General features: G+C 33.7%; 1 protein-coding gene across 4 annotated transcripts in view; it reads left to right on the forward strand.

Annotated features, from left to right (window-relative positions):
* Positions 1-25,026, forward strand: part of LOC144964878 (uncharacterized) — a 70,608-nt gene that overhangs the window by 30,765 nt on the left and 14,817 nt on the right. For all 4 annotated transcript variants that reach the window (XM_078899609.1, XM_078899607.1, XM_078899610.1 and 1 more), the window contains exons 8-20: positions 788-1,009; positions 1,510-1,695; positions 3,736-3,791; positions 4,066-4,084; positions 7,436-7,555; positions 12,494-12,559; positions 13,627-13,806; positions 16,060-16,230; positions 16,470-16,651; positions 18,160-18,398; positions 20,436-20,605; positions 22,529-22,671; positions 24,393-24,570. In XM_078899609.1, the coding sequence (XP_078755735.1) occupies positions 788-1,009; positions 1,510-1,695; positions 3,736-3,791; positions 4,066-4,084; positions 7,436-7,555; positions 12,494-12,559; positions 13,627-13,806; positions 16,060-16,230; positions 16,470-16,651; positions 18,160-18,398; positions 20,436-20,605; positions 22,529-22,671; positions 24,393-24,570 (1,932 nt within the window). The remainder of the gene's footprint in view (positions 1-787; positions 1,010-1,509; positions 1,696-3,735; positions 3,792-4,065; positions 4,085-7,435; positions 7,556-12,493; positions 12,560-13,626; positions 13,807-16,059; positions 16,231-16,469; positions 16,652-18,159; positions 18,399-20,435; positions 20,606-22,528; positions 22,672-24,392; positions 24,571-25,026) is intronic.

Here is a 25,026-nt window from a genome sequence, read left to right on the forward strand (position 1 = left end):
ATTTCAAACCAATGTGCTTGTGATTGTAGAATATAATGTCAATCTTAATGAAATGTTGAAAATATACATCTGTGTCAATTAAAATGGAGTAACGCTCAAACATTAGAGAAATGATTTATAATGAAAAATCACCCCTAAGGATAAGGATTAGTTTAGAAAGAACTGGCCTAAGCAGCCAATGCTCCCCCGCCCTCGGGTAAACTCTACCCAAATCCATATAATGATAATAATAATAATAATAATAATAATAATAATAATAATAATAATAATAATAATAACAATAACAATAATAACAACAACAATAATAATAATAATAATAATAATAATAATAATAATAATAATAATAATAATAATAATGATAATAATTATAACAACTTGTGGGTGGATATTTATTTTTCCAAAACCATTTTTCAGCGGAAGTGTTAATTGGTAAGAGTTCTAATTTTCTTTTTCATTCAAAAACAATATATTTAATTGTGAGAGTAAAGAGGCAAATAAAATGAATTTCAAATGTCAATTTTCAAAATTTAGTCTCTTAGGCGATTTATTTAATCTAGGTGGTAGAATAGCTTCAGAGACACTCAACTGAAAACTTATGGTACTAGATGTAAAACGCTTTGATCACAGTTAGTGGATAGAAACTCAAGTTTTTTGTTTCTTTTTATTTATTGCATGTATTGTTTTTACAACCAACATCTGGTCCTCTGTCCTTAACATTTTGAAATGCCGTTTTTTATCTCATCTTAATTCTGCATTGAATAATTTATGTTCATTTACTTGTTTACAGGTGGTGCTGAGATCCAGCAAGAGTTGAATAGTTATAAAGGCAATGCTGACACTGGAACAGTAATTAAAACCCAAGGTGGAAAGTTACATTATTCAGCCATTTACCATTTGATACTACAGAAAGATGATGATGCCAATAATCTTTTAACATACATCACTGAATGCCTGAAACAGGCGGATAATGATGATCATAAATCTCTTGCTTTACCTGTTCTTGGCTGTGGTAAGTAATTGTAAAGTTACTAGAGAGCGGTAGGGGGCTACTTGAAGCCTTGGATCATGAAAATACTATAGAAAAGGTGTTCGTCAGCATCATCATCATCAGCATTATTATTATTATTATTATTATTATTATTATTATTATTATTATTATTATTATTATTATTATTATTATTATTATTATTATTATTATTATTATTATTATTATTATTATTATTATATTGTTATGGACTTATACATCGAGTTACACTAGGAAAGAGTTGCCCCCCTTGTTTTATTTTTATTATTATTGTTATTTTTATTATCATCATCATCATCATCATTATTATTATTATTATTATTATTATTATTATTATTATTATTATTATTATTATTATTATTATTATTTTTTTTTTTTAATTTTTTTAAATTTTATTTTATTTTATTATTTTTTATTTTTTTATTTATTATTATTTTTTAAAATTTATTTATTATGATTAATATTTTTTACTTTGTTATTCACAGGACGATTTAAGATGCCACTTGTCGGTGTAAGTCTTAGTATTGGTAAAGCTCTGAAGAAGCATTGTCAATCAGCCTCTTCTATCAATGAGATTGTCATTTGTGACAACAACCCGGTGAATCTACGTGGTGTTATGCGTCGTTTTGACGTCAAGCCAATTAGGTCTCTTGATGATCTTATTAAGGAGGGTGAGTAATCTATCCAATTGTGCCATCTCACCCCAACAAACAACGAATAGAAGTCCCGCTTCACAGTCTTGACAAGCAAGAATGGAAACATTATTGTAAACTGAACAAGAAAAACTTAGCCTCATTGTTATTGTCAAAATGTTGAGCACTCATTGTATCAAATTTGTATTGGGATACGATTCAACAGATAGATAGAGATTGGATAGAAAGATAGATGGATAGAAGAAAGGAACTTTAAATATCTTATACGTGAGATAAAATCTCTAAGCCTGCAAGTCTGCTCCTGTTAAAGGAAATCCCTAATAATAAAAAATTGTAAACTAAATCCATATTGAGACAGAGTATTCCCCACCTCTTTGATTAAACTTTTTCATTTCATGTCAATTTATTGGTTTGTGTATAATTTCTTTTGCTGTCATTATTATTAATATAAAGATGGTCAATGGAGTTGAGCCTAAATTATGTAAAGTAAAAGTACAGTACAATGCTTCCAATTCAGTTTATTCAATAAAGCCTGCCCATTTTTCTATTTCAACAAAGCATTGTTAAACTAGCTCAAAACAAAGTGATCAAGTGAAGATGAAAATGATTAGTGTCCTTAGTTTCATAAAAGAGAAATATGGTTGTGATTGACCTCTCTCCAGCCACTTTTGATGTCGTATCACCCGTGGTTTTCCCTTTTGTTCTCATTATATATTCCGTGGACCCCACTCCATACCAAATGTTGGCTATTGTTTTAAATAAAGGCCACGAAAAGTTTTCATATCGTGATCTAGCTAGGATGTAGTCTCATTTGATTGACAAATCATTTGGTTATTGTGAAAGTCTAAATGTGATTTATTGATAATAATTATACAAAACTCAAAGTGCAAATCAAATAATAAAGAGTATTTTATTACATTATTGTTCTTATCAACTATATTTCGATGATGCTGTAATGATGTTATATAAATAAGGGCTAACTGTAACATTAGCTGTCTTAAAACAACATGTTGTGTTTATTTAGGCACATTAAATGAAAGCCTAATTGGCATTTTTGAAAGTCTCATGAAAAGAATAAGCTTTCATAGCAATATCCCCTAACTCATGGCTTATCAAACACTGGTGGGATTTTAATGGCTATATGAGACAGACAACCGATAAGTTTGACAAGACTGGAAAGAATGCTGGTTGACAATTACCATGGATAGATTTCCTTTTATGGAAGAGGAATGATGGTCACCTGAGTCCAATGGCCCTCAACTTTTTGATCCCTTTATACCGTTTCTCTTTGTGGCTTTTGAGTTCTTTTCTGCAGAAGTTAGTTAATAGTCTCATTTCCTCATTGAGATCACATGAACGCCCATTACTTAATAATCTCATTTCCTCAATGAGATCAGCGGGAACACCAAGTCAAGATTGCTTTAGGTGGATCCAAGAGCTATTAGCATTATCACAAGTTTGTAGTCTGATCAGTGACTTTCATTTACATTGCAGTTATGGTATAAAATAAATACAAATGTGTCATATTGTATATTATTGTATTCAGAAATTACTTGTATTTTTATCCTTTTTCATTCTTGTTATCTGAAATTGTTTAATTTTTTTATTATTTTATTTTTAAGAATGGTACATCACTTACATGTGTAGGAGAAAGTACAAAAGAAGGCAGCACTGGAATTTAATATCCCCCTCTCATTTTTGTTAATTTGAATCTACATCAATATGACTATTGCCTTGATTTATAAATTGAGTGTAACATTGTTAAGCTTTTCAATATCAATTCATATATCTTATTAGAATTTATAATCTAATATGGCCTAATTTCTTATCATTCCTATCTCTTTTTTTTTCTCAACTACACAAAAATTTGTTTACTTGTGCCTATTTTGTTTTTGAGTTATTTATATTTCTATTGTTTATTTTCTCACTCCCTCATTTTGTCTTTTCCCAAAAAAACTTGATGTTCACTCAAAAAACATTTGCCACTCATGCAAATACTCAATTTGTATTGTCCATTAGGATTTTTATTGGATATCAGATATCTTTTTTTTTTTTCAGATACACCTGACGAAGGCTCTGGTGATTTTGATTCCAATGAAGCACATCATGGCAAGGTATTTGAAGTCTTCTTTTTTAAAATTCTGTCTTTGAATTGGATAGCGACTATATGAAAATGATTTTACCAAATAAATTTAACATATTATTTTTGAATCTATTTATCGTATGAATATATACTTTACCGCTTTTAAAGATTTTTTCAACATTGCCATTGCTTTGAAAGATTAAATAATATTTCAATTGCTTTAAAATGTTAACTTTTCAATTTTTATAAAAGATATATTTTGAAAAAGGTTACTTTTACTTCTTTTCTTTTCTTTTTTTTTTCAGACTTATAAACAAAGAGCAGGTATGTATTTTTTTATAGCGAAGAAGATTTATAGGTTTTTAATATACTAACAGTTGTCATTTCCTAATGCAGGGGTTGCCATAAAGGTTGGGTTCATAGGTTCAGGTTCCTATCACCGTAAATTGTTTTTATTCTCTATTGTCTTGTAGCTCTTCTCTACTCACTTCATTTCCTGTCTTTGTATAATCATTGCATTTTAGAATTAATACTTTTTAGATACAAATGAAATAATTCCTTGTCAGGAAAAGTAGTGGTAATAAATAATACAGATGTCTTTCTAACATCCTGCTGTTTGGGTTCTGGTGCCTAAAGCTAAGGTTGCAAAAAAAAAAAAAAAAAGGAAATGATAATATTAATACAGTAGAACTCGGAAATAGCGAGTTCGACGGGTCCACTCCTGATTACTCACTATTTCCGAGTTCTCGCTATTCCCGAGTTGCCAGGAAAGGTCACTCGGCCGTACAAAAATATGGAAAGACAATGTTTGTGTGTGTGTGCCGTGCGTGCGTGCAAATGACTGTGTGTGGATAAAGTGGGGTGAGGGCGGGGTTGAACACGGCCGTCGTTAACTACGTAATGATGGCCACAGGTTGAAGTTGATCCACCCCTTCCATTTCCATCAAGATTTCGTGAATGTGTTTGTGTGTGTGTGTGCGAGTGTTGGTATGCACTAGGCATGTTTGATGAGGTAAGCAAGCGCATCACTCAATCACTGACCCACTGAAATGATGGTTCCACGCTCCCCTCTCTCGCTGATCGTGTCGTTTGTTAACGAATGCGACTTGCTGACCGATGCTGCGAAGTGAGGCATGTTGACATGTTGGCTGCCAGTGCTTACCTCGCGCGGCACCACATTGGGTGAATAATAGTCTTCAAAAGTCGTAACGTCACTTCCTTCCTAATGACGTATGGTAACTTAGTAACACTGGCTCTAAACTATCGGAACAATGGCGGACGCCGTATGAGATATTTCTCCGGCGAGCTTAAACGCGTATCCAGAGAAAAAAAACCCCATCAATTTGATCATGTTTTGACTTTTACACATTCTGATCACAAGGCATATGAAAAGGCAATGAAAAGTTCTAGCCAGCATGAAGAATAAAAAGTAATGATTTTCTTTGTTTAGAACCAAGATGGCCGCCATTGCCGGGGACGTGACATCAGACTACTGAATCCAATTGACCCCCACACGCACACAAACACACACACCCAACCACCATCCAAATTTGTTTCGCCTATAATGTACTCTAGACTAGGCTACTATGTAATATTACTCGTAACGAAAAATAAGAAAAGAAAAGAAGCTGGGCTAAAAATATTTAAATCGCCCTTGTCTGGTGTTTTGCTTTACTTCGTTCGAAGTCCTCGGCTGGGGCAGGAAATGCTCGTTATTTCCGAGTTGACCTCTTTTTCATACTCGCTACTTGCATGCTAATTTTATTGACTCAAATAAGAGGAAAAAACGGGGATTTAGATTTTACTTGCTATTTCCGAGTTCTCGCTATTTCTGAGTACGTTACTTTCATGTTCTACTGTACTAATGATTGCATTTGTTGAGCACTCTACCATATTATGAGGAAGTGCATATCTCTTGTCAACAATACATGATTTTACATCAAAACTGGACTAGATTTACAATGCTACATAGGAACATAAAGAACAAATAAGATAGTGAATATCACAAATAATGATATGAAGTCGCTAGAAGAGTGGGAGTTCAACATCTCGAAATGCTACATCATGTCAATCAACAACAAAGAAACCCAATATCCCTTGATTTTTAACTATAACTCAATCAAACTCTTTAACGAGTAGACTCTGCAAAGTATCCGAGGGAAGGCACATATCAAAAATTACCTCAAAGGCAAATAAAATATGCAAATTCATTCATCGCAGTCTTAAGCAACAAATAGTTCACTATTATAGAACACTTGCTAGACCTATTTTAGAATATGCCAGTTTCATGTTGGACCCCCACCTCCAACAAGGTTAAAAAGTTGAGAAATGGTTCAAAGGAGAGCTGTAAAGCACATAACAAATAACTTCTCACAGTCTAGCAGCGCACCAAAGCTTGTCTCAACACTCCGCCTTGACACCCTTAAAACATGGAAAAGGAGAGATGAAGCAAAAATGTTCCATGAAATTTTCTAACTAAATATTTCAATTGCTTCACCAAAGACATAAATCTAGTAACAAGAAAAACATGGGGCCATAACAACAAAATCCTTCCGCAATATGTAAGAACCAAATAATAGCTAAATTCTTTTTTTCCCTCTACCATTAAACTTTGGAAGAACATCCTGGACGCATTACAGAAATACGCTCCCACAAGACATTGGCATGAATGACTCAATTCTACATCAGTGTTAAAAATCCCCATTTCTAAATGTATCTTGTATGTATATGTTTGTGTCTAAATTATTTTTGTGTTGGAATGTGAGAAGGAGAGAAAGAAAATGAAATTATAAACTGTGGATTAATCCTCAAAAAATTGGAGCAACTACAGAAATATGATGATGATGATGATGATGATCTTCAATCTTCAATGGCTTGTATTTGCAAAAGTCCCAATGGATTATCACTGCAAATGTTCAATCAAAAAAGGGAAGAGTCACAGATTACTTTGATGATGATGATGATGATGATGATGATGATGATGATGATGATGATGATGATGATGATGATGATGATGATGATGATGATGATGATGATTTAGTTTGATATCTTTTCATTGTAAATAAGTAAAGCCGTCTTGTTAACTACGCTATTGAAATCTAAATTTTCTCTTCTCTCTAAATGTTGCTGCATTTTATAATACCCCAACATGTTTAGTTAATTTGTTGTTTGGCTCTGAAGTGGATGGAATGCATTTTATATACGCCACATCGTAAATGTTGGCATAATTGATAATTCTTGTTGTTTCTTCAATTTTGTATGTGAGGGTAAATGTTTTGTTGAAGTTTTACAGTTTTTTATTTTGTTTAAATTTTATAAGAAGCAGTCTATAATTTACATACTCTTTTTCCTGCATCAGATATAAAATAATTTTAGAGACTGTACAACTATTTAAAACATAAAATAATATTTTTTTATGGATTTTCATGAGGGCAATTGGCTCACAAGCAGGAGTATCAGACTCCATCCCCTATCGATTTGATGTTTTTTCTAATTCCTGTCCACATCATGTCAGTGATTGGGCTGCTGAATCTTTCCAAAAGGTAACAAGGAATTTTTTTTTAAATGAGTAATGCATTTGAATGGTTTTGATAGATCTTTTATACAGACCTGTTGTTAAAAAATAAAATCAAGAAGAGGATTTGTCAATGCTTTTGCTACATTTTCTTTTCATAGAAAAGAGCGCAATTAAATTTGGATCTCTTACACTCACGATGAAGCAAGGAGACATTCTTCAAGAAAAATCTGATGTCATAGCTTGTGGTATAAAAGACAACTTGGAATTGTCATCAGGGGGTAAGCATTTAATATGACTTGGCAGAGTGATTTTTTTTATTTGATGTTAAAAGGATGTTAGTTCACAGTCCAATTTTTTTACTACTTTTATCATTTCAATTTACCTAATTAAAGTGGATACATATTGCTGTTGATGTGCATGAGGAGTCATAATGCACAGTACAGCTTGTATACAACGGCCTCAGTTGCAATGGGGGCTCAGCTACAACGGGAAATTTAAAAGTCCCCGTTCACAGCCCATGCACAATTCATATAAATCATGCATGGCTATAACGGGGGAATATTTCTTGGGACACAGCTACAACGGGTTTGTGAGTCGCAAGTTTGGTACCCAGTTGAGAAAAGTTATGTCCTCAAGAAGAAAAGAGGAAGGCACACATGACACATAAAGTATAGGGAACAGAGATGGGGTGGAAGTGGGCGAATTGCAGTTATTGTGTGTACTGTTGACCTTTCTCTGTGTACTTTGAGTATCCATGACTATGCCCAATGAGAAGTGTGATGGTGAAGAGCTCTCTGTGAAGCCTGAGGGTGAAGAGCTCTCTGTGAAGCCTGAGGGTAGGATTGTGCACAACTTGAGTTTTGAAGTGCACTTAGTGGCAGTCAGTGGCACAGTGGAATAGGTGGAAAGCAGAGGAAGGTTGGAAGGTAGAATTAACTGTTGCATTGTTCCAACCCGCCTTGTGACTGAAGTAAGTGGAAGAGGGGGTGAGGTATGCACGGCACCGAAAATCGTACTGAAACTGAACATTTAGCAAAAATCCCCGGTTTATGTGATCTACCTGAACGACAGTACCACTTGCTGATTACTAGAGATAAAGCTGTCACTGAGTAATTAATTACCGCTGCAGGCGATTGAGTAATGGGAGATCACTGAGTAGCAAAATTATGCATAAAACATGCATTTTAAAATTATTCTGTGACTAAATGTTCAAATTATGAGTCAGTTTTTCTTCAGTTTACTTAAAGATCCATCTTTCTTCTTTTAAACTGCTTTTAAATGAAGAAATTTCATCCAGAAATAAATTATTATGGTATGAGATAAAAAGACACCTAAAATTTAGAATTTTACCAAAAGTTCATTGGATGAAATATTAATTGTATTAAAATGTCACCGTACAGATTTGATTTTTTTACGTTATGTGATAGTTAACATGTTCTATTTTATCATAGTGAAAACAGAATTGCCATTTAAGTGACGGTTATTGAGTTATGGTCATTTGAAGTGAAATCAGCTAAAATCCTTGAAAGTGAAAGAATGTTATGTTACTGAGTTACTGACAAAGTTAATAATTTGAATTATGTCTTTATATCGTTATGTGTAATCCGTAGCAGTCTATTAAAACCATAAATATCATAAATCCAATATTTATCACGGGTTCTCTATCATATAAAGGACACCAACAAATGCTTCTTAATTTTTATTTAGGACTGTGGTATATATCCCAAGTGAAAGCTGATCAAACAGTACCAGCTATCAAATCCTGCTGTTTGAACAAAATAATTTTTTAAAAACCATCTTTACTGCATCCGCGATAAATACTGGTACTATTATTGTAAGCTTAATAATCTGTCTTTATCCAAGTTAATAATAGTCGAATTCCACAGTGATATTTCCACTCATTGTCCTGTTGACATTTTTCTGTACTATATGCATTACCAGTGATGTGGAGATTATTTCTGGTCCAAACCCTCAAACCCCGCACCACTGATAGACTGGTGTCCAATCCAGAGGGTAACTCATGATTTTTATCGTAATACTACAGAAACAAGGATAAACTCCCACTCATGGACTACTATTTGCCTATGTAAATCGAAAAGAAACTCGAATCTCTCGGGTGGAAAGAATGTCAAATGTAAAACGCCTTCAAAGACAAGCATTGCATCATAATGACCGACACTAACACGAGGGATGATTTTAAAAAGGAAGCAAAAGATTATATTTAACAGTAATCTTTATTATGCTTGGTGGATTATACGATAGACTATAGAATCCATTCATCAATAACATTGTTTATTTATAATCAAATAAACATTGAATTTTCAATACAGCCAAAACTGCAATATCGGACGACATTGCTGGTAGAAAGCATTATTAAGTCAGTCATGCCACTATACTTTGCACTATTTTAAGAAAGTATTAAAAAACAACTCTTAACAAATTATTTTGGATTCAATGATCATTTACTATTGATATGGAATAACACTACACTCCGCTATACGAGCCTTCTTGCACTGGTAGGTTTGTGAAAAATATTCAACTTTACAAGCATGTAACTTGGCTTTGGTGACTTAAATGAGCAAGAAATTTAAGCACTATTATTTGCATTCTCTTGTCTTTCTTTTAAGCCAAAAACATTTTTGGTCTACAGTGATATTATTTAAATACTTCACTTAACAAAACCTAACTTTTTATGGTCTTCTTACAATTTTTATGTCAAAACTTATCTATAATAATAATAATAATAATAATAATGCTGAAAACTTATATAGCGCTATAACTCCGAGACACCAGACTCTAAGCGCTTAAATTACAAATTACTTTGGCTGAAACATACTCATTCACACACACAAGCACACACACACACACACACATACACACACACAACACAACACACAACACAAACCAAACCTATCTTGCTTCTCATACCATCTACTAAAATCGAAACAGATATGTTTTAAGCGAACGTTTAAAAATAGACAAAGATTCTTTTTCACGAATGCTCTGCGGTAAGGCGTTCCAAATAGAGGGTCTGAAATGAGAAAAGGATCTCATTCCAGCATTTTTCCGAATTCGAGGGACAACTAGTTTTGTGGAATCACTGGCCGAACGTAAGGGGCGGGGTTTTGAATATCTTTCAATTAGTTCTGAAAGGTAGGAAGGGGCAGTACCTTCAAGACAACGATACACTAAAACACAAGCTTTGAATTTAATTCTTTTCTCAACAGGCAGCCAATGCAGGTCATGAAGTAGAGGTCCGGCAGAGTCGCACCTACGCTTCATAAATACTAGTCTGGCAGCGCTGTTTTGGACAATCTGAAGACGTTTCAGATTGTATTGCGAAACGCCAAACAACAGAGCATTACAATAATCCAATTTCGATAGTACGAGGGACACAACCAGGTGCTTGGTCACATCCTCAGATATGAACCGTCTAATGGAAGCAATCTTTTTTGTATTGTAACACGCCTGACCGGCGAGTCTTGTTTTTGTTGGCTCTTTCATTTACGTGTTTTGAGTGATTTTTATCTGACATTTCGCCTGGATTTTAATACCATCTGATTTGTGATAGTCTTGTGGTTTTATTGATATACATTTTAACGATTTCTAACAGAGGATTTTTCTAAAATTTTAAAATTTAAGTATGGATTTTCCAAAGTCGAACATAGTTTTAAACTGCTATTTGTTTACAGCCATATTGGAAACTTTATTCACTGTGCTATATTTTACAACTTTTAACAACTACCGTGTACATCGATCTATTTATAATACTAATTTTGTGAACAGACTCAGAGGGGGTAGACGAAAACAACGCCCTATAACCACCGTCATTGGTCATCGGCCAACCCCATGCCCGCTCCCCCTACGACCTCGATCCTCGCTTCAATTTATCAACACTCGTCCCCCATCCAATCTAATCACTTCAATGAGTAATCCTCACCGTTCCTTGTCAAATGTCAACACTGTCCGTGACAGTCAGTATGAAATTAACGACCACCATGACAACAACTCGCAGCAACAGCACCGTCTTGAGCAACAACAACAACAACAACAACAACAACAACAACAACAAAATCTATGGTTTTAACGATCAACGGCGCAAAGGATTGTTATGAGTTTGGTATCATAATAAGGAATGGCAGTCAAAGTCGTCTGATTTATTTAAGATAAGATATACTTTATTGTTCCTGAATGGAAATTATCATAATGTTGCACATCATTCATCGTTATATTAGCACGTATGTATACACTGTCATGAACTAATTTATGAAAATACGAAGCTAATTAAAAGCAAAGTAAATATCAAATATAATAAAATATACAGCAGTTACAAACAATGCTATAAAAATCGAACATGAAAGTAGAATAGCGTTGTAATAATGGATTTGTAATGTAAATAGAATTTTGAAAATAGAATTTACTAAGGGAGGTAACTCGAAACATGGTCCTTGTTTTCTTTTTTTTTATTCCCTCTCAGAATTGCTTCGTTTCAAATTCTGTATGCATGGATATAGCAGGATTCGGCTACAATGGTGATTCTTTGCTCGTCCGACTATCTCCGTTGTAGCCGATTTCCACTGTATATGAATTTCAGATTAATTCTATTCTTAGCTAGCTTGAAAATCTGCCACTCCAAGCTTGTCCACAATAATGTTTGCTTTGTCGCAAATGATGGGGCCAGAAGTCAGTGCATTTGAGGCTGTGCAAAAAGGTTGATTTTGTAACATTTGCCACAAAAATACCCCGACACTCTGTCATTTTGAAAAACTAATGACAAAATTCGTTTTTTATTAGTAGGACGTCGCATTTGCCAGAAAAGAGTTTTTATGGCTAGGAGGACGAGATGACGTTGGTCAGAAACGAGGTTGCCTATTAGGCTATATTTTAAAAATAAAATGTCAGTGTTAACTGCCGATTATTGCTATATCGATGTCGTTAAATAGGGGTTTTACTAAAATGTATGTCGCTTTGGGGGGGGGGGGGGGGGGGGGGTTATTACTAATAATGTATAGCAAAAATATCATGACCAAAGGTCAATGTTGCTGTCCAGTGTTGTAGTTTTAAAAAATTATCAAACATTTAAAAAATGGCAGTCAACTCATTAAATGCATGAGTAACAGTTCCCTTTATAAGCTTAAAGGAAACTTTCTTTATTTTAAAAACAGGAAATTTTAGAAGATTATTGACTCATGCATATCTTATTTTGAAAATTTTAGGAGCTCTGAGCAAGGCAATGTTGCGTATGTGTGGGAACAGCCTTCAAACTGAGTGCACTCAGAAAGGTAAGCGCATAATACAGTTGTATCATGTGATTGTGTTTTAAGTAGTGTTTTATGATCAGGGGTTGTGGGAGAGATTTGTAAAAAATATTTAACATTTTACTGAAACTTATTTTTCAATTGTAGCATTAACACTTGCAAGCTGTACAGAGTAAAGCAGCTAAATCACTTTGCTTTTTGAGATGAGATATGTCTTTGACTTATCTTTTTGTTTTCCAACTACTCCAAAAGGGCTTTTCGTTGTTTTCTCTTCTTTGAAAAATATGCAATAATGAGATGTGCAAAGCTTTAGAATTTTCTTTGTCGGTAGCTGACTTGCTTACTGATATAATTGAGAGTGTGAGTTTAATCAAGTTTCTTAGAACCAGCCCACTTCCACTCCTTTCCCCCTTCCAGTTCCCTCTAAATGCTTTGATATTCACCTTTGTCACAAGACACATCAACTCCTATAGTCGGCAGGGAGATCACTTACCGTGTCATCCATACCACTATCTGTTTTCCAACTTGCTGTCTGCCTTCGTCTTGGAGTGAGATTTCTTCGTTTTGTCCTTTCCCCAGTCGGAGTCCTTGGCTGAGAGGAAAACAGTCAAATGTATTGTTAAAGTTTTGGGAGATTATATTATTTTCCTTGTAAATCATCTGTATTGTATTGTTCTATGTCTGTTGTTTTGAATTTATAAAGTAAGCATTTGAGTGTGTTGCTCTTACTGGGATTCTGTGCTGGTGTCTGGATGAGACTTATAGCTGATCTCAAACTAAGTACATTGATGATATGCTCTTGGAATCTACGCCTGTCCCTATTCGAACCATTCCCTTTTGTCTTACTTTTTCCTGTGTGTTTTCAAATGTAATTCTAGACACCTCAAATACTGATCACCCTAAGCACAGTCTGTTGACCAAATTACAAGCCCTCACACAATATTTTATATTTTCTGATATGTAGAAGGATCCTTCTTCATAAGGGTTTTTACAGTGCAATGAAGATGTATAAATTTGGACTATTAGTTAATGTTTGATATTTATTTTATTATTTCCCATGTATGATTAGAAATGATTTTGAAAATCCTCAGCTGAAGAGTTTTCCAATGAAGGAGTTATGATGACATCTTCAAATGGACTCTCCTGCCAGGCAATCATGTTTGTAAACATGACAACTTACTCCCGAAATTGGGACAAAGGTGTAGAGAAAGTCCTGACTCGGGCTGAGGCAGATGGTCACACCAGTATCGCATTGCCGGTTTTTGGAGCAGGTGAATCTACTGTTATCTTTTTTGTTGTTGTGATTTATCATTTAATACTGGATCTTCAACGTAAAGCTACCCTTTATTTTTCTTGAAATTTGAATTTTTCTTTATCAAGATCTTACTCCCTATTTTGTCATCTTTAATGCTTGGTTTGTGTTATTATTTGACTTCATATGGTATTTTACAATTGACCCATTGTATTTCTATATGACAGATAAATGTTCTGAACTAAGTTTTTATTTTCTTGATTCTAACACTTATTGCGTAATCATTCAAACTTTTAAATCCTTAATTTGATTCAATTAGTGGAATGTTTGTTTGATAAGCTTATATTGAGATGATTCCAATTCTTTAATGTTAATGTTAACAATTCAAGCTTTTTTTTTTTCTTTTTTTTATTTCATTTTTAAGTATAGCAAAATAATGTTAAAGATAATCAACTTGTATTTAATTGATTTGAAATTATATGAGCTGAAGGCTTTAAGTATTTTAATTTTATTTTTAAAATTGATGTCTGGCTGGGGTTCCTGACCTCCCATAGTGGGCAGGAGGGTACATACTGTGGCTTCTATCCCCTTATATCTGTTTTCCAACATGCTTTCTGTCTTTGTCTTGGAATGAGATTACTTGGTTTTGTCCTGGTCCTGGCTGAGAGGGAAACAGTCGAATGCATAGTTCGTTTTGGGAGATGATATTTCTTTCATTGTAAATCATCTCTCTGTTATGCACTGTATTATGCTTTCTTTATATTATATATGATTTGTAAAACATTTGAGTATGTTCCTCTTAGCGGGGTCCTGTGCTTGTGTCTGGATGAGACTTTTAGTGATCTCAAACTAAGTACTTTGATAGGGTGCTTTTGGAATCTACACCTGTTTCTTATTTGAACCAATTCCCCTTTGTCTTCCCTTTTCTTGGCTGCTTTATTGTAATTCTAGAACTTTTTACTATCCCATTTTCTTCCTTTTTACTGGCGCTGATATGACCTTAATGTGCTGCAAGCGCCGTAAAACCCTTAAAACCATAAAAACATAAAATTGATGTAACTCGCCTACCTAGCTAATAATAATACAATAATATATTGTGCTTTTAGAGCACTTTACCCCATTTTATAATAAACTCAAAGCGCCTTACAGAAATATTACATTTCTGCTTGCACAAGGAATTTCACCAAAGTAAAGACCAAAGGCTCTTAACCTTTTACACTGACGGATCGGTAAAAAACTAAACCAAAATTTTGCTGATCGGTAGCTGAAAGAAGACACTAAATATTTTCATATTACAAAACTTTTTATAAAACATTAACATGCTTTTTTAATCCATTTTCCTAAAGTTACTTTTTGAAAATAAAATCAACACTTTTTTTCTCAATGAGGATAGTTGTGTTGGTAAAAATTTCAATTTGAAAATTTTTGGAGAATTTCTCTCATTGTTGCATTAATTTGCAGTTTCTAATTATCAATAAAATCACGCAAATTATTCCTACAACATTTAAAATTCTTTTGAAATATGTACCAGGGGATTTTGATAAAATCATGAAAGAAGTAAACACCTTTCACATACAAAACTGAAAATTGGGATCAAGGTTTGGATCTCTCTTACTGAACCTCAAGAGTTACAAAGGGACTTGACTGCTCAATCACAGATAATTTTAAATACACATTCTGTGGGTACCATAATTCTTTCCCCTCCCTTTAAAAAAAAAAAAATTCTTTCCCCTCCCCTCATCAGAGCACGAGAAGTATGTGCTGTCACGCTGGTATGTAGACTATCCCTCTGCAACATACATGAATATTTTTGGGATTATTCTATTTTACTATCAGAGTAGGAATTTTAGTAAATTGAACATAAGAGTGTCAAAACTTTATTCTTACAAATGTATACCTCCCCTTCCCCCATCTCTCAACCTTTGAAACAATTGACTGACTACCGAGTTGTGTCACCACAATTCCCCACCAATAGACAATGTGAAAGACCAGTCCATTACACACAGTGAGGGTAAAATTTATAAAGCAATCTCAAAAGTTTATCCAAGTGTGTTTATTGTGTATACACATGCCATCACCTAAATCAAGGCGTTAGCCACTATGTGGGACCAATATCTTGACCTAACCTTTGTTGACATGGATTGTTTTTTTAATCGTTGACCGACAAATGAGAACTGCAGACCTATAAACAGACATTTGGGAGAGTAAAGATATTTATTTGAAGAGTGAAAAGATGTATTGAATTTTATGTCTAATTTTCATTTTTTTAAAGGTGCAAAACATGCCAATATTCCAAAACTGAAAACCAGTATCCTCCACGCCATAAAAAATTTTGGAAAATCTGTGAAGACATTAAATGATGTGAGGCTTGTCATTTTCGACAAGAATATTCTTCACAGTTTCCAGGATAACAGTCACAGGGAAAGAGGATCTCGTCCAAAAGGTAAGTAAACTACTTATCGTTGATAAATGTTATATTTTGCATAGTATGGAAAAGGACATTGACTTATCATACCTAAGAACAAGAAGAAGAAAGAGGAATAAATTAGAGAGAACGAAGAGAGGAGATAAAATTATCAATATTTATATCTTTGATATCAGGACATACAATTCTGCGTAGCAAAACATTGAAAGACCAAATTCAGTGCTCATGATTTTTTTTTAAAAAATCATTATTTTCAGTTTACAAGTCTCCTGGTGGAATTGTGCCCAAGCCTGTTTCAAGAAATGCTCGAGTTAATGTTGTCTTTCAAAACCCTGATGATGGTATAAAAGCTGTCAAAGAACTAAAAGAAACCTGTGACAAAGCGTTTAAAAAACATATCGTCAAAATTGAAGGGATCAGAAACATGTCTCCCAAAGAGGTAAGTTAGTCACTCAGGGCAGTCATTCAAGGGAGAGGGCGGGGGGGGCTATTGCTACAGAAGTGTCACCACTTTGTTGGACACAAAAGAGGGCAGGGCATTGCAGTATGGGTTTGTGAGGCCATCAATTTCACAAAACATCAAATTATCACAGATCTTAAATACCTGCCTGTTATCCAAACTGGATATACAAATAATAAATAATGTTATATTATATTTATAAAGCCTGTGTTGCCGCAGCTCCAGGTGCACATTGACAGGAGGGGAAATCATACCTGCTTTATAACTTCTCAGATATTATAGACTATTTATCTACACACAGTTCCATTCATAACATTATTAAGACAAAGAAGAATTCACCAGGTGTGTTTTAAGGCACTTTATGAATGTCAGATACAATTGACAGTTTGCCGATAACGTTTGACTAAATATTTCCCAGGGCAATATTAGTTGATGTTGTTAATTGGTGAAACTTGTTTAAAATTTCTGTAAATCCGAATACCTTAATGTGATCAAGTGAATAATATCATTATGAATGCCACGATTTGCTGAAAAAAGCGGACAGTTCCTAGCAAAAACCCAACTCTCACTCTCACTTTATTTGATGTTTATACTGGATAGATAGAGTTGAGGGTGTGGCCATAAGTTAAACCTGGGTATTATCCACCCGAAACCATCATATTGAAAGCATCAAAGGGGCAATAATAATACTTGATCTCATAAATCGATGAAAACTGTTGAAAACTTAGTGTAGATCTGAAATCCTTACAGTAATTAAGTGAATACATTATTTCGAATGCAACGATTTGTGTAAAAACACCAAACTGACAACTTTTTACAGTGTCTAGATTGGTTGTTTTTGAGAGTGTTTGTGTCGTCGGTAAATTTTTTATGATATCTGTTTGACTCAATGAACTTTCAAACTGACTTTAAATTATAAAAGGAAATCAAGTTATCTGTTTATCTATCTGTAAAAAATACATTTCTAATTTTCAAATCTTTCAGTAGAGTTGTGCGCTGCATCATTTTTTCAATTGACTCAAATGGCACAATGTTCTCCATAAGGCTATATTTTTTAAAGAAAGGATTATTATTAATAATAGAAGTCTCGTTTATAAGCACTTTGGCTACAAGCATGATCTGGCTATAAACACGCTAGGGTCTACAGTAATAATAATAATAATGATAATAATAATAATAATAATAATAATATAATAATAATAATAATAATAATAATAATAATAATAATAATAATAATAATAATAATTAAATAATAATAATAATAATAATAATAATTATTATTATTATTATTATTATTATTATTATTATTATTATTATTATTATTATTATTATTATTATTATTATTATTATTATTATTATTATTATTATTACTGTAGTTTGTGTTATATATAATTTTTCTGATGATTACCAATTTCAGTCACACCTAAAACATGGAGAATTACGATTTCTTTTATAATGAATTGATACGGTGTTTTACATGCCCTCAGATCAATGAATTGATGACAATCGGACTAAGGAAACAAGTTCATATATCCATTGAAAAAGAAACTGACTCTGCCTGCCTGACAACCTTTGAAGTGGACTCTCTCGTGGGGGTGATGGAAGAAATACATAAATATGTGATGGACATGAAAGTAAAAATAACTAGGGAAGATAGCCGTCTAGTTGAGACTGCTTTCAAGTGGCAATTTATGTCCAACGGCAGATGGCGAGATTTTGAGCCAGAGTAAGTGATTGACCTGTTTATTGATGGTATTTCTTTCACAAATGAATTACAAGGGGTTTTTCCAATTTTTGTTGTTGACATCCCTACTTTTGGGTAACCAGTTGGTTTTCATACTTTTGCTTTATTAGAAATAGTTTATCGAAAAATAAAATTGATTTAAATGATAATTTTTCAGTTGCAAAAATTTGTTTTTAGTTCTTAGTTGTATATTTGTTATATTAGGCTTACGACCTTACTACAGTGCAACCTCTGGATAACGACACCCCTGAATAACAACAACCCCTGGATAGCGACATTAACCTCTGGTCCTGAATTTTTTGCTATATGTTATTAGTAAAAAAAAATCCAAATAGCGACATACATTTCAGTAAAACCCCTGTTTAGCGACATTATTATAACAACAAACGGTAGTTGAAACCAATGCTTGAAAGCCGATCTTTGTCACACGTACTCTTAACCAATAAAAAAAAGGCCTTTTTTCCCTCCCAATGAGATCGTTTGTTACCGACCAATAAGAACACAATATTATATTTACTACACTGCGTGAAATCAGCACCAGTTCATATGAAACCACAGCAAAAGAAGATTATCAGTGGATGGAACTCTTAAGGGTCCATTTCCCTGTTATCTGCCTGTCTGAGGTCAGTGATGGTGGTTAACTGATATCAGGCAATGCTGTATCCAATGGGAGCATTTTTTGGATATTTATGGTCTTATATTATAATACACATTGGGATAGCCGGGAAAACAATGAAAGCATCTTTCACTTTATTGTTTTCATTAAAAAAAAACAGTTGTTTTTCTAAACATCAGTCCAAATTTGATATTATTGTGGTTAATACCTAGTTGTTTTTTTATGATATTGTAAGATATAATATTTATTGTTTTTAAATGTTGGTGCACTTAAAAATTTTGGTATTGAGATCTCATTATCAGCATCGCATGGATTTTAATAAATGCGTATTAAAAGTAGATGTGAGCATCTGTGTTCTTATGCGATATTATCGTATTGGCTCTTGATTTTCTTGATTTATTCCTAGTTTGGTTAAATCGCGTTAGAGCACTGTTTACGACGAAAACAGTAACAACATTGGAAAATGAAAGCATAACTGGTTTGCCCTTTGTAAACAGGAGAAATACACATTCTAACGTCAGGACATGTCTTCTCTCAGGCACCGGTCTATGTATTCCACTATATGTATTCACAGGTCTCACCGCGCCATCTTGAAAACCCCGGAATAACGACACCCCTGGATAACGACATAATTTTCTGGTCCTGGACAATGTCGTTATCCAGGGGTTGCACTGTGTGTATTTTAATTATTTTATTGCCGTCCCGACCCATAAAATTAACTTGACATATTTTATCTTCATGCTTTGGGATGGTACATGATAAACAAATTGATCTTTCTTGGACACTTGTTTTGGTTTCAGACACGATTGTCAACATATTTTGTTGCACATGATGCTATATGTGGCTATGTGGTCTTGTGGTATGACACTCGCTTTCGGATCCGAAGGTCCTTGGTTCAAGCCTCACTCGGTGCATAGTTGAGTCCTTGGAAAAGGCTCTTTACTCAAATTCTCATACCGTACTCAGCTGTAAAATTTGTAATATTGCCTAACAGGCGTCCTGTCTCGTTTTATCATGTTACGTATTGCTGTTGGTCAGGGACCCTTTGTAAAGCACTTTGAGCATGTTTAGTGGATACTGCACTATATTAAAAAAGCTCAAGCTCAAGTATACTATTTCATGGTGGTTGTCTTCAGCTTTCTACAAAGTTATCATTGTCTTGCTTTGCTAACATTTCTCAGCATTGATAACACAATATATGGTTAGGATTCAATTACTGTTGTTTTATTTCTTTGGGTGATTATGGATAATTGTAATTTAAACAAATCATTTTCATTATAATGTATATAATTACCATATAGATAATTTAAGTTTTCATTTTGCAGTTCTTGAGTTGAGATTTGGTCCCTTAATGTTTTATCATATAATCATATACTTTTTTTCATCCCCCTTATCTACCTCAGGACAAACTGTGAGATTGAAAAGGCATTCAAAAAGTCTCAAGACTCCGTGGAATTCGAGGACACCAGACACCGTAAATATGTAGTTAAGTTTAACACAATGAAAGAATACAGAATTAAAGGAACAGATTTACAAGAGATTGCCACCATTAATCGCTATGACCTTAGAGCAGGTAAGCAATAACAGATTTATATGATAGAATGCTTATCATAATCCACGAAGGAAGGGAAGTAAAGCCTTCTACTGAAAATAAAAATGATATGTAATCATTTAATTCTTCCAGATCATACATCTATATTAAAACAAAATTGTGTAGGTGCCAGAATCAAGAAACCAAAGCATTAAAAAAACAAACTACATAATATTAAAAAGAAAGTTATCTTAATTAGGACTGAATCTGAATATAAACTGTAAACATGCAATAGACCAACTTCTAAGGGCTTCTGAGGGCTTCTAAGAGTCAGACTTCCAAGATAAAGTGTCCTGGTAGATTGTTCAGTCAGGCCTGTAAATCTTCCGTCTATTGTCGGATTTCCAACAGTACGATTTTGCTCTTAAGTGCTAATATTTAAAAAAAAATAAAAAAAATAGTAAAAATAAAATTCGTAACGTCAAAGAACAGAACCAATAAAAAAGAAAATAAAAGTCTTTTATTTCGTTCCTCGAAAAAAATAGATTTTATTCTGTTTCAAATGCCGACTTTAAAAAAAATAATTAAAAATTTCATTTGTCGCATCAAAGACAAAACAAAACTTGACATCTATGTTAGATATAATATTATCATGCCACCTACACGCTCCGCTAGACGTGGATGTATTCACTGCCTGGCTACTGTGCCACAGCCAGTGAGAGTGGGTTGCGAAGTTCGCGCGAGTCGTCTTCACACACACACCTAGTCAGTAAATAACACACACATAGAATTGTCGAACCGGACCGGAAGGTTTCTCTCTATTTTGCTACCGACACACATGCATATCTCCGGTTCTTATTTCTCAGTCTCTATATTTTTTTGGTTCCGTCCGGATGTGAGACGGAAAGAAAATAATGCGAAATAATTATTTTTCTTCGAAATATGTATTCTTCTCTGAAAGCTCTCACACGGCCGCACCGCCTCCTCCTCTTCTTCTTCTTCTTCTTCTTCTTCTTCTTCTTCTTCTTCTTCTTCTTCTTCTTCTTCTTCTTCTTCTTCTTCTTCTTCTTCTTCTTCTTTTTCTTCTTCTTCTTCTTCTTCTTCTTCTACTACTACTACTTCTATAAGAATTAATCTTATAAACGAAAGAATCAGCGCAAACTTTTAGCACAAACAGGAGCGAAGATACGCAGCTTCCTGTGTCAAGCACGAGATACACATCATTCAAAAGGGTAGGAATTGTTCTCTTCCTTTCATTTTACTAACTCAGACCTGGGCCCTCAAATAATTGGGATTTTTTTTTTTGGTACCATAAAATAAGGACCTGGTTATAAATAAGTAGGGGAAAGTGACATGATTTGATTAGTCAATTGACATGTCATATCTGTGTTGTGTCCATATTTTTGTCCTGTTGTGTCTATTTTCGCGTGTTCAAAAAGTTCCGACAATTTTTTCACCAACCATTTACAGGCCTGTATAGTTCTTAGAAGGAGGTCATTCATATGTACCTCCTTCTATTATATATTTCTTCAGAGTCGCTTGGCCCATAGAGCCAAAGCTTATCCTGGTTTCTATAGTGTGAAATTGACAGTAGTAATTGCCCTTTTAGTCTATCACTAAGTACTTTCTACCAGTTCTAACAGACATTGCTATTCAATTACTACTGGGTCAACAAGGGGGTCAGATAAAATTCTCAACTACACCCATGATCGATCTAGGTCCTTTTGCATGCCAAGCGAGTTCTCTACCAACTGAGGATGTTACTGGCCTCATGATTTTCCAATGAGAAAGATCTGTTCTGCTCACAGAGTGATCACCTGAATATACTGGGTATCCTGTTTACCATACCTAGTAAATGAACGTACCCACTCCCTACCCCTGGATGTATTGATGACTATGGACTAACTCAAACACAGAACGAGGTGTCAAACTTGAAATCTCAACAAAAACAATTTTTTTTTTCAGGTACCATTGAGTTGCCAAAATGTTGGGATAAGATGGAAAATGGAGAAAATTTGAAAGTTGTAGATCTTTCAGATTCAAGCCAAGAATACAAAAATGTTGAAAGTTGCTTTAAAAGTGGCGGTGCAAATGCTCCAATCAAAAAGGTATTTTGCGTTATTTCCAACAGTAGGAAAACTTTCCTGATGAGCATATTTTTATCATTGTCATGAGTTGCACTGAACTCATACACTGATTAGTGGGTATATAGCAATATTTTGGTTATCCCTTTTCTAAAATGAAGTGAACCCTTTTGTAGGCATGAAAAATTGCTTGCCAGCCAAAGGTAATAGTACTCTATCAAATAAGTTATCAGGATTCATAAGATGCAGGTGCCTCTATAATTTAAAACATCTAAAAAAACAAAACATTTTGTTGCAAGCATAAATAACTTTGTTCCCTGGTTAACATGATTAAATATGTGATTATTCATTCAATTCTACTGGCTTTAAGGAACTGAAACAAAACAATAAATAATCTTTTAATCTGACTATTATTAATGCATGTCAGTAATAAGCAAAAAGTATAAAAAGTAGTCCTTCAGAGACATTGGGCCCATGGAGCCGGAGTTTATCCCAGTTTCAGTAGAGTGAAATGGACAACAGCAATTGTTTGCTATCCTTTGGATAGGACGCTAATCTATTGCAAATTACTTTCTAATAGACCCATTCACTGTTGGGTGGACAGGGGGGGGGGGGCGGGTCAGAAAAATCTCAACTGTACCTGGGACCGATCTCTGTCCCTTTGCTTGTGAAGCGAGTGCTCTACTAACTGAGCTATCAGGATCCCCCGCATGTCCATTATGCTTGGTGATAACTCAAAAGATTGTTGATACAACTTAAAGAAGAATATTACTGAGAAATCATTTAGGACACTGTAGACCAAATGCATAAGCTTACTAAATATTCTTATGATTGATAGGAAAGGAGTTCAAAGCTCAGTTGATGAACTTTTTGAAGTGTAGCTGATGCTTAGGATGTGAAAGGTTATAAGTCAAATCAAGTCATAATATTATTGTATCTGTATAGGCATCACTGTTAACCAAAATGAGTTTCCATTTCTTTGGACAGAAAAGTTCTATTATTTTTATTATTATTATTATTATTATTATTATTATTATTATTATTATTATTATTATTATTATTATTATTATTATTATTATTATTATTATTATTATTATTATCATCATTATTATTATTATTATTACTATCATTATTATTATTAACGATTTTAAGCAGAAAATGTCATTGAAATTTGATGACAATAACGCATTTCAAAACAAAAATAAGTTCTTGTTTACACAAATTCTTTTTTTTTTCCCCAGAGCCTTACTGTTATACTCATTATTCTTATTTATTAAGACTCTATAAAAGTCGGACTATTATCATCGCCACTGCAAATCTCATATTGTGGAAAATCTTCACTTTTTGACATTTATTTTTTGTATTTTTCAAGTTCAAAACGTAATTATGCCTGTTTTTGAAAATGAAAATAGAAAAGAAAAGATTAAAAAGAGAAAGTGAGAATGTAAACACACACTCACACACGTACAAACACACACACACACACACCACCCACACTCATACAAAAACACATGTGCACATTTACACACACACACACACACACAAACACACACACACTTACACACAAACATTAACACATATACTGATACTCAATATACCACAACTTGATATAACGACAATGTCTTCAAACTTAGGGACACCAACAAGAACGACAAAAGTTATTTTTGTTTTTATAAAGGAGAGATAAAGAAAACATTAGTGAAGTCAAAAATTAAAGCTATCTTTTTCTACTCTTTGGTCTATAGATTCAACGTATTCAAAACGTCATGCTCTACCAGCAGTATGCATCCAAGAAGAATTACTTTGAGAAAACCAATCCCAAAGGTACTGAGAATGAGAAAAAACTCTTTCATGGCACTGATCCCAATGCCGTGGCAAACATAAATGCCAGTGGCTTCAACAGAAGCTTTTGTGGCAAAAATGGTAATATTATAGATTCTTTTGTTTTTGCATTAAATTTTATCACTACCTGTACATTTATTATTTTGACACAACCGTGAATGTTCCTTGTCCCATTCTTCTATTTGTTATTCCTCTATTCTTCCTCTTCCTTTTCTTCCTTCAGTCCCTGCTGCTTCTTTCTGTTCTCCTTCTACTACTACTACTACTACTACTACTACTACTACTACTACTACTACTATTACTACTACTACTACTACCACTACTACTCTACTACTACTACTACTACTACTACTACTACTACTACTACTACTACTACTACTACTACTACTACTACTACTACTACTACTACTACTACTACTACTACTACTACTACTACTACTACTACTACTACTACTACTACTACTACTACTACTACTACTACTACTTACTTGAAGTTAATCATGAAGATAGTAATAATAATAATAATAATAATAATAA

Source organism: Berghia stephanieae, chromosome 2 (genome assembly GCF_034508935.2).
Source record: "Berghia stephanieae isolate SIO BIC M18660-M18661 chromosome 2, UCSD_Bste_1.3, whole genome shotgun sequence".
In the NCBI taxonomy this organism is placed as follows: Eukaryota; Metazoa; Mollusca; class Gastropoda; order Nudibranchia; family Aeolidiidae; genus Berghia; species Berghia stephanieae.